Here is a 13,537-nt window from a genome sequence, read left to right as displayed (position 1 = left end):
GGTCTCGTATGTCCTGGGGGCACAGGGTGGGGGCAGAGCAGCCAGCTTAGCCTGAAGGAGGGTGTCCCCCCACCCAGGTTCCTCAAAGTCCCAGTGCTACAAGTGAGAAGACAGACAGGGTGCTCAGTTCCCCATTCTGCCTCCCTTCACCAGCTGGAGCTCCCTATGCCCAAGGGTTTCTGTGAGAAAAGGCCTGTAACAGGTCCTATCCTGGCAGACTTTATTGTGCCCACATTGATACCCATGGATAGACCTGTGCTTCCTGCCCCCCCCCCCCATGCTAGCCCTTGAGCTTAATGCTCATGAGGCCTGAGGATGCCTCCATCTTAGGGCTCAGGTAGGGCTTCCAGGAGGAAAGATCCAGGTTGAGCCAAAGTCAGGTAGAAGCTCATCCTGGGAAGAGCTCCCAACAGAGGCGATGGTGCAGGTAGTATATTGGGTAGAAGCAGGAACAGCAATGATAAGAGTTGGGGGTGCTCAAGGAGGCATACACAGTGGCTTCAAGGAACTGGGCCTCTTCATCTCAATCAGGCTCCCACCATGGGGCCAGGACTGGAAGGTGGAGTGGGTGAGGGCTGATACAATTTGGGGGGAGGCAGTGATGAAAATGCATGGACTTGGGTTACAGGTGGGTTTGGACACCACATCTAGTTGGGTCTTATCTGTTTGGGTTCCTTGGGGAAGTTCCTACAAAGCTGGGTCTGTGACAAAGTGCCAGAGCTGTGGACACAGTCCTGGGGGCAGCCCGAGCAGAGTGATGAGCAAGACACCCACTCACTGCAGCGCTGTGAGAGGTCTGACACTCAGTGGAGGGGGCGGCATGCCGGAACCTTGTGGTTTGTGAGGACTTGTAGCTCAGGTGTGGAAACAGGCAGCATCCTCCCCTTCCAATGTTTAAGGCTTCAGAAACATACAAGTTCGGGAGTCGGGTGATAGCGTGGTGGGTTAAGCACACGTAGCACAAAGCACAAGGCCTGGTGTAAGAATCCTGGTTTGAGCCTCCAGCTTCCCACTTGCAGGGGAGTCGCTTCACAAGCGGTAAAGCAGGCCTGCAGGTATCTATATTTCCCCCTCTCTGTCTTCCCCTCCTCTCTCCATTTCTGTCTGTCCTATCCAACAACAACATCAATAATTATAATAGTAACTACAACAATAAAGCAAGGGCAACAAAAGGGAATAAATAAATAAATATTAAAAAAGAAAAAGAAACATACAAGATAGATAAACACCCATAACCCTGTGCAGACCTAGCCATCAGGGTATCCCACTTATGTGTGTGCCCACTCTCTGTAAATGAAAGTAGGTGGAGTGGCTCCATTGCTCAGCTTGAAGCCTACATCCAGGCTCCTAAGTGCAGGGACAGATGTATTAACAAACGACACTGTTAATCAGTCACCTGACTCCAGCATCAGGAGTATCAGACCAGCCCTACCCCTCCCTCTTGCCCTTTTTCAAGTCTAGGTCATCACCTTGACAATACTGATTCCTGTTGAGCAGACATAGGCAGACACTTTGGGCAAGGTCCTATGACACCCAGTTGGCTCACACTAGTGTGCTCAAGGCTGGCAATGCCAGCCATATCGCCTGTTGATCACTGATGCTGGTATTGTCCTCAGGGAAACACCTCTTTTTGGTTTTTGCCTCAGGTTCAGCACATGTTTGATTTCACTATTCCTGTCTGGTTCTTTCTTTTTCCTTTTTCCAGATAGAGTGTGAGAGACAAGACAAGGAGAGATAATGACTGGAGAGATTATGTAACTGGTAGAGCCTTGGATTTACATGCCTCAGGTTCCTTATTCAATCTCCAGTGATGCTCTAGTTTCTCTCTTATGAAGTTGTCTCAAATGTAATAAATAAAAAGGCCTATTTCATATGAGAGTCAGTCACAAGACAGAGAAACCAAAGTTCCACCCTGTTATTGTGGTTTCAAGGATTGAGCCAGGAACCTCAGTCATGCAAGTCTGATGCTCTACCAATTGAGCTATTTCCCTAATCAATATAATAAACATTAAAAAAAGAAATCAGCAAAAAAAAAAAAGAGAGAGAGAGAGAAAGAAAGAGAAATAAGCACCACAGCACTGCTCCACTTCTGATGAAACTTCCCCTTTACTTAGTGCTCCCATGTTGGGTATGGACTCAGACCTGGGTTCTTGCACATGGTGAAGTGTGCATTCTACCTGCTGAGTTATTTCCTGCCCCCATCTCCAGGTTTCTTTTCATTGAGATGAGCAGTGTAGGGTACTTTGTACCCCTATGCAAATCTTGTCCACCCAAACCCTCTCACCTGGGGAGATGACTACAAAACGGTGACTTTTTCCCTTCCTTCCTTCCTTCCTTCCTTCCTTCCTTCCTTCCTTCCTTCCTTCCTTCCTTTCTTTCTTTTTTTGTGTGATAATAGGTTACAAGATTGTAAGATTACAGTGTATAGTTACACTCTGCACCTGCCACCAAATTTCTGTGTTCCCATCCTCCCACCTCCCCCAAAACAACCACAGATGGGGATTTTAATTATTCAGTTCTCTCAAAGTGCCAAGTCTCTACCACTGGACCACCATGAAGGGGATTCATTCTTTCATTCTCTCCATTTTACTAGCTGGTATTATTCCCTCATAAAGGGCTCCTTCACTTTATTTTGATTTGTTAAAGGTTTATTTTGGTTATTAAATAGGAGAAAGTTGAGAAAGGAGAGAGAGAGAGAGATACCAAAGCACCACTCTGGTACATGCAGTGTGGAACCATGAACCCCAAGCATGCAAGTCTGATGCTCTACCAGTTGAGATATTTCCATAGTCAGCACCCCTTCATTAAAAAAAGAAATCACTATGAACTTAGCATAAAAACTTAGCATATGAAAAATTAGCATGTTATTACTCACTACCATTATCCTTAAAATATTTTTGTGCTGGGAATCGGGCAGTAGCACAGCAGGTTAAGCACAGGTGGTGCAAAGCGCAAGGACCAGGATTCCGGTTTGAGCCCCCAGTTCCCCACCTGCAGGGGGAGTCGCTTCACAGGTGGTGAAACAGGTCTGCAGGTGTCTTTCTCTCCCCCTCTCTGTCTTCCCCCTTCTCTCTCCATTTCTCTCTCTCATACCCAACAACGACGAAATCAGTAACAACAACTACAACAATAAAACAAGGGAAACAAAAGGGAATAAATAAATATTAAAAAAAAATTTTGTGCTAAAATACAGTTAGAGTTGGGAAGTTGGGGGCCAGGTAGTAGCACAGTGGGTTAAGCATACATGGTGTGAAGCACAAGGACAAGCCTAAGGATCTCAGTTCAACCCCCCAGCTCCCCACCTGCAGGGGGTTGCTTCACAAGTGGTAAAGCAGGTTTGCAGTTGTCTATCTTTCTCTCCCCATCTCTGTCTTCTCCTTTGGATTTCTTTCTGTCCTATCCAACAACAATAGCAATGGCAACAGTAACAATAACAAGGGCAATAAAAGAGGAAAAATGGCCTCCAGGATCGTCATAGTGCAGGCACCGAGCCCCAGCAATAACCCTGGAGGCAAAAAAAAAAAAAAAAAAAGGAAATAGCAGGCCCAGTAGAGTAGAATGCACACCTGACAATGCTTGAGGACTGTGCTGGGTACAAGTCACCAGCACCATACACGGAAATCTTCATGATCAACCGGAGCAATGCTGTGGTATCTCACCTCTTCTCCCTCTGTCTTTTACCCTCTATGTGGGAAAAAAAAGAAAGGGGTCAGGCAGTAGTGCACCTGGTTAAGTGCACATATTACAGTGCACAAGGACCCAAGTTCAAGCCCCTGGTCCCTACCTGCAGAGAGAAAGCTTCATAAGGGTGAAGAAGGACTGTAGGTATTTCTGTCTCTTTCACTCTTTATCTACCCATCCTTTTTCAGTTTTTCTCTGCCTCTATCTAAAAAATAAATATTAGAAACCAAAGTATTAGTTTAAAATATATATATTTTTTATATGATATTATATATAATGTGTATATATTCTTTAAATTTTTATTATCTTTATTTATTTATTCGATAGAAACAGCCAGGAATTGAGAGGAAGGGGGAGACTGAGAGGGAGAGAGGGTGTCAGGGTAGATAGCATAATGGTTATACAAAGAGAATCTCATGCCTGAGGCTCCCAGGTTCAATCCCCCACATCACCATAAGCCAGAGCTGAGCAGTGCTCTGGTGTTTCTCTCTCTTGCATTTTTCTCAAAAATAAAATCAATTTAAAAAAAGAGGAAGAGAGGCAGAGAGACACCTGCAGCATTGCTTCACCACTTGTGAGGCTTTCCCCCTGCAGAGGGGGACTGGGGGCTTGAACCTAAGTCCTTGCAAATTGTAATATGTATGCTCAACTAGGTGCACCATTACTATATATATGTATTCCCCCTATGGTCTTACCTCGTCTTACTTTCTTTCCTTTCCTTTCTTTATTATTTATTATTATTTTTTTAAATTTATCAGAGCACTGCTCAGCTCTGGCTTATGGTGGTGCGGGGGATTGAACCTGGGACTTTGGAGCCTCAGGGATGAGAGTCTCTTTGCATAAACATTATGCTATCTACCCCTGCCTACCATATTTATTTTTTTAAAAGGAAGGAAGGAAAAGGGGGAGAAAAATTCTCTTGGGATTGGTGGAATTGTATAGGTGGGAAGAACTGGAGAAAAAACGTAATTTTTTCCCCCACGGATGTATTTATTAACAGGAAAGAGAGAGAATGGAGAGATCAAGATGCTCAGAGAGCCCTCCTCATCATTCTCTTTCATAACAAATAAAATACATTTTAAAATAATAAATTTGCAAATTTAAAAAATAATAAGAGGCAGGAAGTGGTACACTTGGTTGAGTGCACATGTTACAATGCACAAGGACCTAGGTTCAAATCCTTCAGTCCCCACCTGCAGAGGGAAAGCTTCACAGGTGATGAAACATTACTGCAGGTCTGTCACTATCTATCTCCCCTGTCTCTCTCGATTTCTCTTTTTAAATTTTTATTTACTTATTATTGGATAGAGACAGAGAGGAACTGAGAGGTAAGTGGGAGGCAGAGAGGGAGAATGAATACATATGTACACACAGACACACCCTGGGTCAGGTGGGTAGCAGTAAATAGTTAATTGTATCCACAGACTTTTTTTTTTTTTTTCAAAAATGGGAGCTACTCACTGCCTTAATCCAACTTTCCAGCCCTTTTCTCTACTCTGACACCATTTTCTCAGACGGTATTTTTTATCCAACTTCAGGCTATCAAACTCAAGCAAAACTATCATAATTATGTGCCTCCAGGAAAATGCCCAAGATGGACTTTCTAGCTTTCATCTACCCTAAGATCCCTAATCTCATCTGCTCTATCCCTACTTTTTAGTTCCTGTTCATTAACTATTTTGTCTCAATTTGTGTCCTGCCACCTTCCAGACAGTTCAGATGCTACCATGATTCCACCCTGACTTCTCTGGGAAGATGACCTCACCAGTGTATCCTGGAACCTTGTTTCTCCAGAGCTCTGGCCTCCTGGGGAAGGACAGGAAAGAAATAGGCTAGGGGTATGGATCGAACTGCCAATGCCCACATCCAGAGGAAAAGCAGTTACAGAAGCTAGAACTCCTACCTTCTGCACCCCCCAAAACAACCTTGATTCATATTCCCAATGAGGGAGAAGTGATAGGAGGAAGAAACTAAGAGGGCTGTGAACTCCAGCTTCATCAGCACCCAGAGAGAGAGGAGGAAAAGGAGAGGGACATATGGAGGTAATAATATTGTCATGAGTGGCATGGAGGGGAAGAGAGGATTGAATCAGGAAGAAAAATGTGGTAATTATGTATAATTGTAGACAGATAGTTGTAGAGATGATGGTTGGCCCATGTGGTGGTTTGCAATGTGGCAATTGAAGATTCAGAACCCTGTTAGTGGAAATGGAGTGGATTTATACTACCCTTGTTGACATGCAATCTTTTTTCTTATTTTTCAAAATTTTTTTAAGATTTTATTTATTTATTAATGAGAAAGTAGGAGGAGAGAGAGAAAGAACCAGACATCACTCTAGTACATATGCTGCCGGGTATTGAACTCAGGACTTCATGCTTGAGAGTCCAATGCTTTATCCACTGTGCCACCTTCCAGACCACTTGACATGTAATTTTGTAAATCAATATTAAATCATTAATAAAATTTAAAAGAGAGTGAGAGAGACAGAGAGACACCTTCAGCTCTACCTCACCACTCATAAAGCTTCCCTCCTGCAGGTGGGGACTAGGGCCTTGAACTCAGGTTCTTGTGTACTGTAGTAGGTGCACTTAACCAGGTGCACCACCATATGGCTCCCTCAATTTCTTATTTATTTATTTATTCCTTTTTGTTGCACTGTTTTATTGTTGTAGTTATTATTGTTGTTGTTATTGATGTTGTCGTTGTTGGATAGGAGAGAAATGGAGAGAGGAGGGGAAGGCAGAGAGGGGGAGAGAAAGATAGACACCTGCAGACCTGCTTCACTGCTTGTGAAGTGACTATCCTGCAGGTGGGGAGCCAGAGGCTGGAACTGGGATCCTTATGCCAGTCCTTGTGCTTTGCGCCACCTGCTCTTAACCTGCTGCACTACCACCCAACTCTCTGGCCCCTTCAATTTCTTTATGTCTCTATCCAACACATAATAAGTAAATAGAAAAGAATGATTATAATAAACTGCTGTCTCTTAAAACAGATAAACAGGGGAGTCAGGCGGTAGCGCAGAGGGTTAAGTGAATTTCTCTCTGTCCTATCTAACGACGACGATGACATCAATAACAACAATAACTACAACAATAAAACAAGGGCAACAAAAGGAAAAAATAAATAAGTAACTATTTTAAAAAATAGATAAACAGAGAACCTGAGCATCACTCAGGTACACTCAAACTCAGGCTTGCAAGTCATGTGCTCTTCTGCTGTGCTACAAAGAAACCTTTAGAAATAAACTTGGGGTACAAGATGCTCTCGTGTCTGCTGGAGGGGCTTGTTTTCCTTTTCTCTAGCCACCTGTTCCCTCCTTGGTTCGTTGGTTTCATCGTGGTTCTGGACTTGTGGTATTTACACAGATACATAGAACATCTGGTGAAGGGGTGTGGCTGTGGGGCCCCTTGCCAGGGGCTCTGGTGAGGTATATGGAAGACAGGAAGTCAACAGGCTGCACCTACATGCCAAGCTATGGAGGAGCAGCAGAAGGTGGGGCCAGGCCAAGGGGAATTGGACAATGATCCCTACCCTCTGGACAAAACTGCCCCCCACTGCACCCCACTCCCGTGCCAGGACCCATGGCTGTAGAACCAAGCATCTCCTTGACTCTGGGAATATTTTCTCATCCATGAGGGCAGAGCTTGGGCCTGGAGGGTTGGGAGAGGGGTTTATAAGGAATTTCATGCCCTTCTAGGAGTTCCTTACTGAAGGTTAGGAGAGGTAAGAAAACTGCCCGCGCGTGGGAGAGCTGGCAGTGTGGGTTCATGGGGTGGAGACAGAAGCCAGGCCAGCCCTGACTCTGGATATGTCAGGAATGCAGACCCGCCCTGAGGGGACTCTGCCCCAGAGTTGTGGGGTGGAAGGCGGGGGGTGGGGGGATGGGGGGTGGGGGTGGGGGTGGGTGGGCTATGACCATGTAGAGCAGACAAACCAGGCAACTGGAGTCTGTTGTCACTTCTCCTTCCCACTCCCTACTTTCTGGACTGGGGATCCTGACAGACAACTAGGGTGCTCACAGCAGGGCAGACATTGGTTTTTTGGGGGTGGTGGTTCTGACCCAAGCTGACACACCTCTCCTAGCCAGCTCTCAGTTCTCTTCATATCCACTCCCCCATTGGGCAAACTCTCAAGACTCCTGGCAAAGCTATCTGCACTAGGAGTCGTAGTTTTAACCCTGCCAGCCTCAGTCCATGACCAGCAGCTCCATGTTCCACCCCCATGTCCATACATCTGCCAGCCTCCTTAGCCAGCTAGGTGACTCTCAGGGCGGGCCCTGACCAGGGAGGGCGGGGCACCCAGGGAGATTTAAAGAGCTCCCCAGGTCCCACCCTAGTCTGTCCCTTCAGCTTCCACCATGGCGGAGACAGCCAAGCTCCAGCTATTTGTCAAGGTGCCGGGCAGCTGGGCTGGGCTGGGAAGGGTTTGGGGAGGAGGTCTCTGAGCAGAGCTTGCTGGGGCAGGTTGAGGATGGGTCTCTGCAGGTGATGGGCCCCTTCCCTGGGAGTGTGATAGGAGCCCTTCAGAGAGCAGCCAGGGAGAAGGGCCTGGTGAGCTGTGCCCACAGGGGCGGGGGTGGGGGTGGGGGTGGGGGCTTGGGTTTCTGGCTCCTGTTCCCAGCCCTCCTGAAGGCTTCATTAAAGGGTTGAGGGGTTCCTCACAAGGCCCAGTGGCCAGGTCCAAAGTGGAGCTTGGGGTAAGCCCTGTAAGAGCAAGTGGCTGGGTAGTGGCCAGACCTAAGCAGGTCTGTCAGACCTCCCCAGCCTCAGAATTTGGGGGCTTGAGTGCCCAGTTTGGCAGGTGAACCACTTAGAAGATAACTCCCTCAGGGGCCTGGCGGTGGCACACCTGGTTAAGCGCACACATTACAGTGCTCAAGGACCCAGGTTCAAACCTGGTCCCCACCTGCAGGGGGAAAGCTTCATGAGTGGTGACGCAGAGCTGCAGGTGTCTCTCTGTCTCTCTCCTTGTCTATCTCCCTCTTCCCTTTCAATTTCTGACTGTCTCTATCCAATAAATAAAGATAATAAAAATTTAAAAAAGGAATATGATTTAAAAAATAATAAATAACTCCACCCCCAGTGCCTTCCTGAAACCCAGTTCACCTCCCCACCTGCGGGAACCAAGTCAAGAACCTTCACTGGCCACTTGAGGCTAAGGCTACACCTACCCAACTGGAACCCTGGCATGGCTCCAGTCCCTTGGCAATGGGAGGCTGGGTCCCACCCAGCCTGGTGGTTGGATTCCTAGGTCTGCTCCCTAACTGACACTCTTCTGCCCCACCCTACCCAGGCAAGTGAGGACGGTGAGAGCGTAGGGCACTGCCCTTCTTGCCAGAGGCTCTTCATGATCCTGCTCCTCAAGGGAGTGCCCTTCACGCTTACCACAGTGGACACCCGCAGGTGAGCTCCCACACCTCATGCCCTGCTCACCCTCCCAGGCCTCTCCCCACTGGACCTGCTGCCTCCTCCCTGCCTGTGTCCCCAGGTCCCTGGATGTGCTGAAGGACTTCGCCCCGGGCTCACAGCTGCCCATCCTGCTCTACAACGGGGACGCCAAGACAGACACGCTGCAGATTGAAGAGTTTCTGGAGGAGATTCTGGGTCCTCCAGAGTGAGGGTCTAGAAGGGGGTACAAAGGTGGGGCCCTGGGTGGACGCTAGCTGGGGCCAGATAGGGCCTGATGGAGTCCCTGCCCTGGTAGGTTCCCCAGCCTGGCACCCCATTACCGCGAGTCAAGCATGGCGGGCAGCGACGTCTTTCATAAATTCTCTGCCTTCATCAAGAACCCAGTGCCAGCGCAAGACGATGGTGAGGCCGGTTCTGGAGCAGGGCAGCAGGGCGGTGAAGAGGGGCGCCCCCCCCCATGCTCACTATGCCCCTGCCCACAGCCCTGTATCAGCTGCTGCTCCGGGCCCTGGCCAGGCTGGACAGCTACCTACGGAAACCCCTGGAACACGAACTGGAGCGGGACCAGCAGCTGCATGAGTCGCGCCGCCGCTTCCTGGACAGCGACCAGCTCACGCTCGCTGACTGTGCACTGCTGCCCAAGTTGCACATTGTGGACGTGAGCGCAGACACGAGTGTGGGTGCGGGCGCAGGGTGGATGTGGGCCTGGGGCTAGGCCCTGACTGCGCACTGTGACCCTCTCCCACAGACCGTGTGCACGCACTTCCGCCATGCGCCCATCCCCAACGAGCTGCGTGGCGTCCGCAGCTACCTGGACAGCGCACTGCAGGAGAAGGAGTTTAAATACACTTGTCCACACAGCTCCGAGATCCTGGCGGCCTACCGACCGGTTGTGCACCCCCGCTAGTGCCTGCCACCCCACCCACTCTTCTGCCGCCGCCCCATAAAGGCATCTCTGCCCCAGTCTGCCTGCGTCCTGACCTCAAGACCCTTCAACACTTGACACTCCTACTATGGGTCAACACAGTCCAGAATGACCGGCAGAGCCCAGAGGGTGGGGTGCAGTTCAGCCCCCACCTGTTAGAGATGGCAGGACTGGATAGGGCTCCCAAACCAGTCAGGCCAGGGCTAGGAAAGCCAAGAGGGTGGGGAGCAGAACCCAACCATGGCACTTGGGACTCTGGGCCAGCAGGCGGGGCAGCCACATTCTCCAACTCCCAGGTAGCAGGCTGACCCCCTTTTCACCTTACTGTGTGCACCTGTGATATACTCTGGGCTTGCCTGCATGGGGCTCTGCAGGTGTCAGACTTGTGTCCAGTGGGGTGAAAGCAGAGCTCTAGCCCTTGTGGAGCTGTCTTTACCCCCTCCTGGTTCTCAGACACAGCTGGGAGTGTGTGTGTGGGGGGGAGCTAGGCATCTTCTCTAAGAAGTGCAGTCTGCAAAGTGCTTTACACCCTGAGACTCCAAGCCCAGATGGCAGGCTGGGGGAGTGGGGCTCCTCAATTTCAGTTCCTCTTTTCCATCCCGCCTAAGCGTCAGAGCCTGGCTAGGACCTTCATTGAGGAGGCTGTTTATTTGATAGAGACAAGCAGCAGGAGCAAGGTGTTGTTTCATTTTGTTGTTGTTGTTGTTGTTACAGGAGCCTACAGGATGTGTGATCTCAATGGTTCAGACCAACTTTTTCATGTAGAGTCAGAGAGAGAAGGACACGGTGCAGCACCAGAGCTTCCCCTGGTGATTTGGTGACACTCCCTTGTGATATGCCAGGATTCCAACCTGGGTCACATGCACAGCAAGGCAGATGCCCTACTAGGTGAGCTATCTCTGGTTCCTGGAGAAGCAGCTTTCCTCTTTTTACAGAAGCAGGATAGACAGGTGGAGGGGGTGGAGTCTCCAGTGGGGGGTTCTTAGGGGTAGCTCCCCCACTTATAGGCAGGACCATACTTTTTGCTGCACCTTCAGGGGTCATCGAAGTCTACACCGCCAGCTGGCTTCTTACTGGGGGAGGACAGTGGGTGACACTGGGAGTGTGCAAGGAGGGGCAGGGGTCTAAGGCAGGACCCTGGGCACAGGTGGGAAGGGTGGGCAGGTGGGTACCTCTTGAAGCCAGGGTTGATGAGGGACTCTCCTGGACAACGCCTCTTGACCCCAGGTCCAGAGCCCCCTCGATGAATATCTAGGTCTGAAGGAAACAGGGTGGATGGGTGGGGCAATGAAGCTAGCAGGAGCCCAGCGTCACAACATTTTGTCTACATAGATAAAAGAGTCCCATAGGAGTAGGCACAGGCCCTCTCTGGTCATAGGTTATGGCCTCACCTGGTAAAAAAAATGAAGGCCCTACCAACTGGGAGCTCTTCTTGGGGCTGTAGGTTTTCACCTCTGCAGCGGGGAAGGAAAGCCAGGAATGAGGACATAGGCAGGGGTAATCTAGTTAGGGTAAGGGGTGCCCTCTCACTACCTGCCAGTTGCTGCTCCAAGCTGCACACGCGCTGTGCCAGGCCTAGGGTTAGTGCCTGCAACCTGGGGGCTGCCTCGGTGCCTGGCACCTTGGAGAGGACAAAGTGTAGAGTTGAGGCCCCGTCTGAAAAGCTCAGGGATGCTCTGTCCTCCTGCAGAGTGACTGTAACAGCTTGCTTCTGGCAGGCTGCCCTGTGAAGGGACTGGTATTGAGTGCTGTGGCCAGACCCCCCCCCCCAGCCCCACCCCACTCACCCTCCTCCCTGCTCAGGACTCACCTGAACCGGGGAGTGATGTCTTCAGTCACACTCAGGCCCAAACGAGTTTTCTACAGGGCACAGGGAATGGTCACTAGCTGCCCCAACCCCAGAATCCCTGGATACACCCCCAACTTCCCTGACCCAGAGCAACGGTGTGTGGGTGGGGCATGAGAAGGGGTAAGGGATGGGGTGGGTGTGGGTGTCATCTCTGGACTAGAACTATGGAGCCTAGACAGGGTGCCTAGACCCGCCTTCCAACCTGGGACAGGTACCGGGTACTAGGGACTGCCAGGGCCGCCCCGGCGTCCCGTTACACACATGCGCCGCCAGGCTGTCCGGCGTGAAGCAGGTGCTCCAAAGCTCCTCAGCGTCCGTCACACTGAAACAGGACGGGCTGTTAGGAGGGGCCCACGGGGCTGCCGCACCCCCATTGTCCCACAGACCCGCCACTCACTACAAGTTGAAGATACCGCGGTCTCCGTCCTCGCTACCCTCTCCCTCGCAGTAGCACACAAATCGCGGGGGTCCAGGTCCCGGAGGTAGGGTGCAGAGAGGCGGCGACAAGGAACGCAGCTCCATGACACCTGAGCAAGCGGCAGGGAATATTCATGGCGCCTGCGCGGATGGGACGGCACCCCGAGTTGGAGGGGGCGGGACTATTCTTGCTTTGTGGGTGGGGCCTTAAGGGAGCAGGTTCATTACTGGCAGGGGGAGTGGGGGCGTGGAGGAGAATGTTAGCGTGTGGGACCCGGCCTACTCCAGAGTGGGTGGGGCTTGTGGCGGAGCGGTGCTAGGGGTGGCGCTTGTTGCGGTGGGACCCAGCCTCTAGGAGAGAACTGTGGGAGTGGCCTGCCTGGTCTCGGTGACTGAGAGTCCTTGGGGGCTGACCTCACCAACTCTGCAGCACCTGTTTGGAGAGCTGGTTATCCCAACTGCAGTTTAGCCCCGCTGAGTCTGGAAGTTCCCTCAGTCAAGTACAAGTCCATGATCCAATGTAGCCCTCTGGATGCTCTTGCAGCCCCACCCCAACCCCATGCTGGTCACAGATGGCCTCTCTCCTAGATTTCCCCATCACCTTTCCATACAGATAGAAAGCTTCCTCAGGCCTCACTGTAACAGGTTCACACGCAAAATGAATAAAGTTACTCGTACAAAAGGTTTCCATCACTTCTTATCCACCCCTTAATATTTGCCCAGCTCCTTTAGTGCCTCCTGATTCGGGGTCTGAAGATTACTGGGCAAAGGTTGTGATCTGTGGTAAACTGAGGAGTCTGAATGGAAAAACCTCTAACAAATGAGGGAAAAGTGAAACTCTGCAAGGTCAAGTGCTGTGCTAGGTAGGGAGCTGGGACCATCTGAGTTGTGACTGGGAAAAGAAAGAAGCACACCCAGGGAGTGGCCTGGGCAGAGGCCCCAGAATGGGCAGAGTAGTTCTGTTTGGGACTCTCCATGAAAGGCAGCCTGGGTGGGGCCTGGGAGGTGGTACAGCAGGTAGAGCACTAGACTTACAAGTAAGGCTCACCAGAAGGGACCAGGGTGGCTTAGGTAACTGCAGAAATAGTGACTCCTAGATCTGTAGCTCTGCAGGTGTATTTTGTGTAAACCTGCAGAAAAACCTCTCCTGCTCCCTTCTGGCTCACTGAGGCAGGGCAATCCCTTTGCCCAGGCTGTTGTATGTCTGGCATGCCCCTTCCTCATTCACACATTTCTTTCCAATCTTTACTCAAAAGT

General features: G+C 50.4%; 2 protein-coding genes across 5 annotated transcripts; one reads left to right on the top strand and one right to left on the bottom strand.

Moving 5' to 3' along the window:
* Window positions 1-7,962: 7,962 nt before the first annotated feature.
* Window positions 7,963-10,052, top strand: CLIC3 (chloride intracellular channel 3). Its single transcript, XM_007521479.2, has 6 exons — window positions 7,963-8,074; window positions 8,974-9,083; window positions 9,169-9,294; window positions 9,385-9,491; window positions 9,572-9,747; window positions 9,838-10,052. Exons 1-6 carry the CDS (start codon window positions 8,039-8,041, stop codon window positions 9,994-9,996), a joined length of 714 nt encoding a protein of 237 aa, XP_007521541.1. The 5' UTR covers window positions 7,963-8,038; the 3' UTR covers window positions 9,997-10,052.
* Window positions 10,053-10,643: 591 nt separating this feature from the next.
* Window positions 10,644-12,975, bottom strand: PAXX (PAXX non-homologous end joining factor). 4 transcript variants are annotated; one of them, XM_016187453.2, is made up of 7 exons: window positions 12,261-12,969; window positions 12,125-12,185; window positions 11,825-11,874; window positions 11,548-11,738; window positions 11,406-11,468; window positions 11,187-11,271; window positions 10,644-11,087 (listed from the first exon to the last, which is right to left on the bottom strand). In XM_016187453.2, the coding sequence occupies exons 1-7, from the start codon at window positions 12,383-12,385 to the stop codon at window positions 11,048-11,050; spliced, it is 615 nt and encodes a 204-aa protein (XP_016042939.1). In that variant the 5' UTR covers window positions 12,386-12,969; the 3' UTR covers window positions 10,644-11,047. The 4 variants fall into 4 exon arrangements, with proteins under 4 accessions (XP_016042939.1, XP_016042938.1, XP_060055402.1 ...); XM_016187452.2 differs by having other exon boundaries at window positions 10,644-11,271; window positions 12,261-12,971; XM_060199419.1 differs by having other exon boundaries at window positions 11,406-11,738; window positions 12,261-12,970.
* Window positions 12,976-13,537: the final 562 nt, after the last annotated feature.

Source organism: Erinaceus europaeus, chromosome 10 (genome assembly GCF_950295315.1).
Source record: "Erinaceus europaeus chromosome 10, mEriEur2.1, whole genome shotgun sequence".
Classification (NCBI taxonomy): domain Eukaryota; kingdom Metazoa; phylum Chordata; class Mammalia; order Eulipotyphla; family Erinaceidae; genus Erinaceus; species Erinaceus europaeus.
Note: the sequence above shows the minus strand (reverse complement) of the source record. Positions and strands in the feature narration are given on the sequence as shown.

What these genes read in the sequence shown, in the direction of transcription:
- CLIC3 (XM_007521479.2), top strand. Translation starts at nt 8,039, where the DNA reads ATGGCGGAGACAGCCAAGCTCCAGCTATTTGTCAAG. An exon ending in GAGATTCTGGGTCCTCCAGA is followed by an intron (nt 9,295 to 9,384) that starts GTGAGGGTCTAG and finishes CTGCCCTGGTAG; the next exon opens with GTTCCCCAGCCTGGCACCCC. An exon ending in CCAAGTTGCACATTGTGGAC is followed by an intron (nt 9,748 to 9,837) that starts GTGAGCGCAGAC and finishes CCTCTCCCACAG; the next exon opens with ACCGTGTGCACGCACTTCCG.
- PAXX (XM_016187452.2), bottom strand. Translation starts at nt 12,385, where the DNA reads ATGGAGCTGCGTTCCTTGTCGCCGCCTCTCTGCACCCTACCTCCGGGA. An exon ending in CGCGGTATCTTCAACTTGTA is followed by an intron (nt 12,186 to 12,260) that starts GTGAGTGGCGGG and finishes GTCCTGTTTCAG; the next exon opens with TGTGACGGACGCTGAGGAGC. An exon ending in CGGACAGCCTGGCGGCGCAT is followed by an intron (nt 11,875 to 12,124) that starts GTGTGTAACGGG and finishes TGTGCCCTGTAG; the next exon opens with AAAACTCGTTTGGGCCTGAG.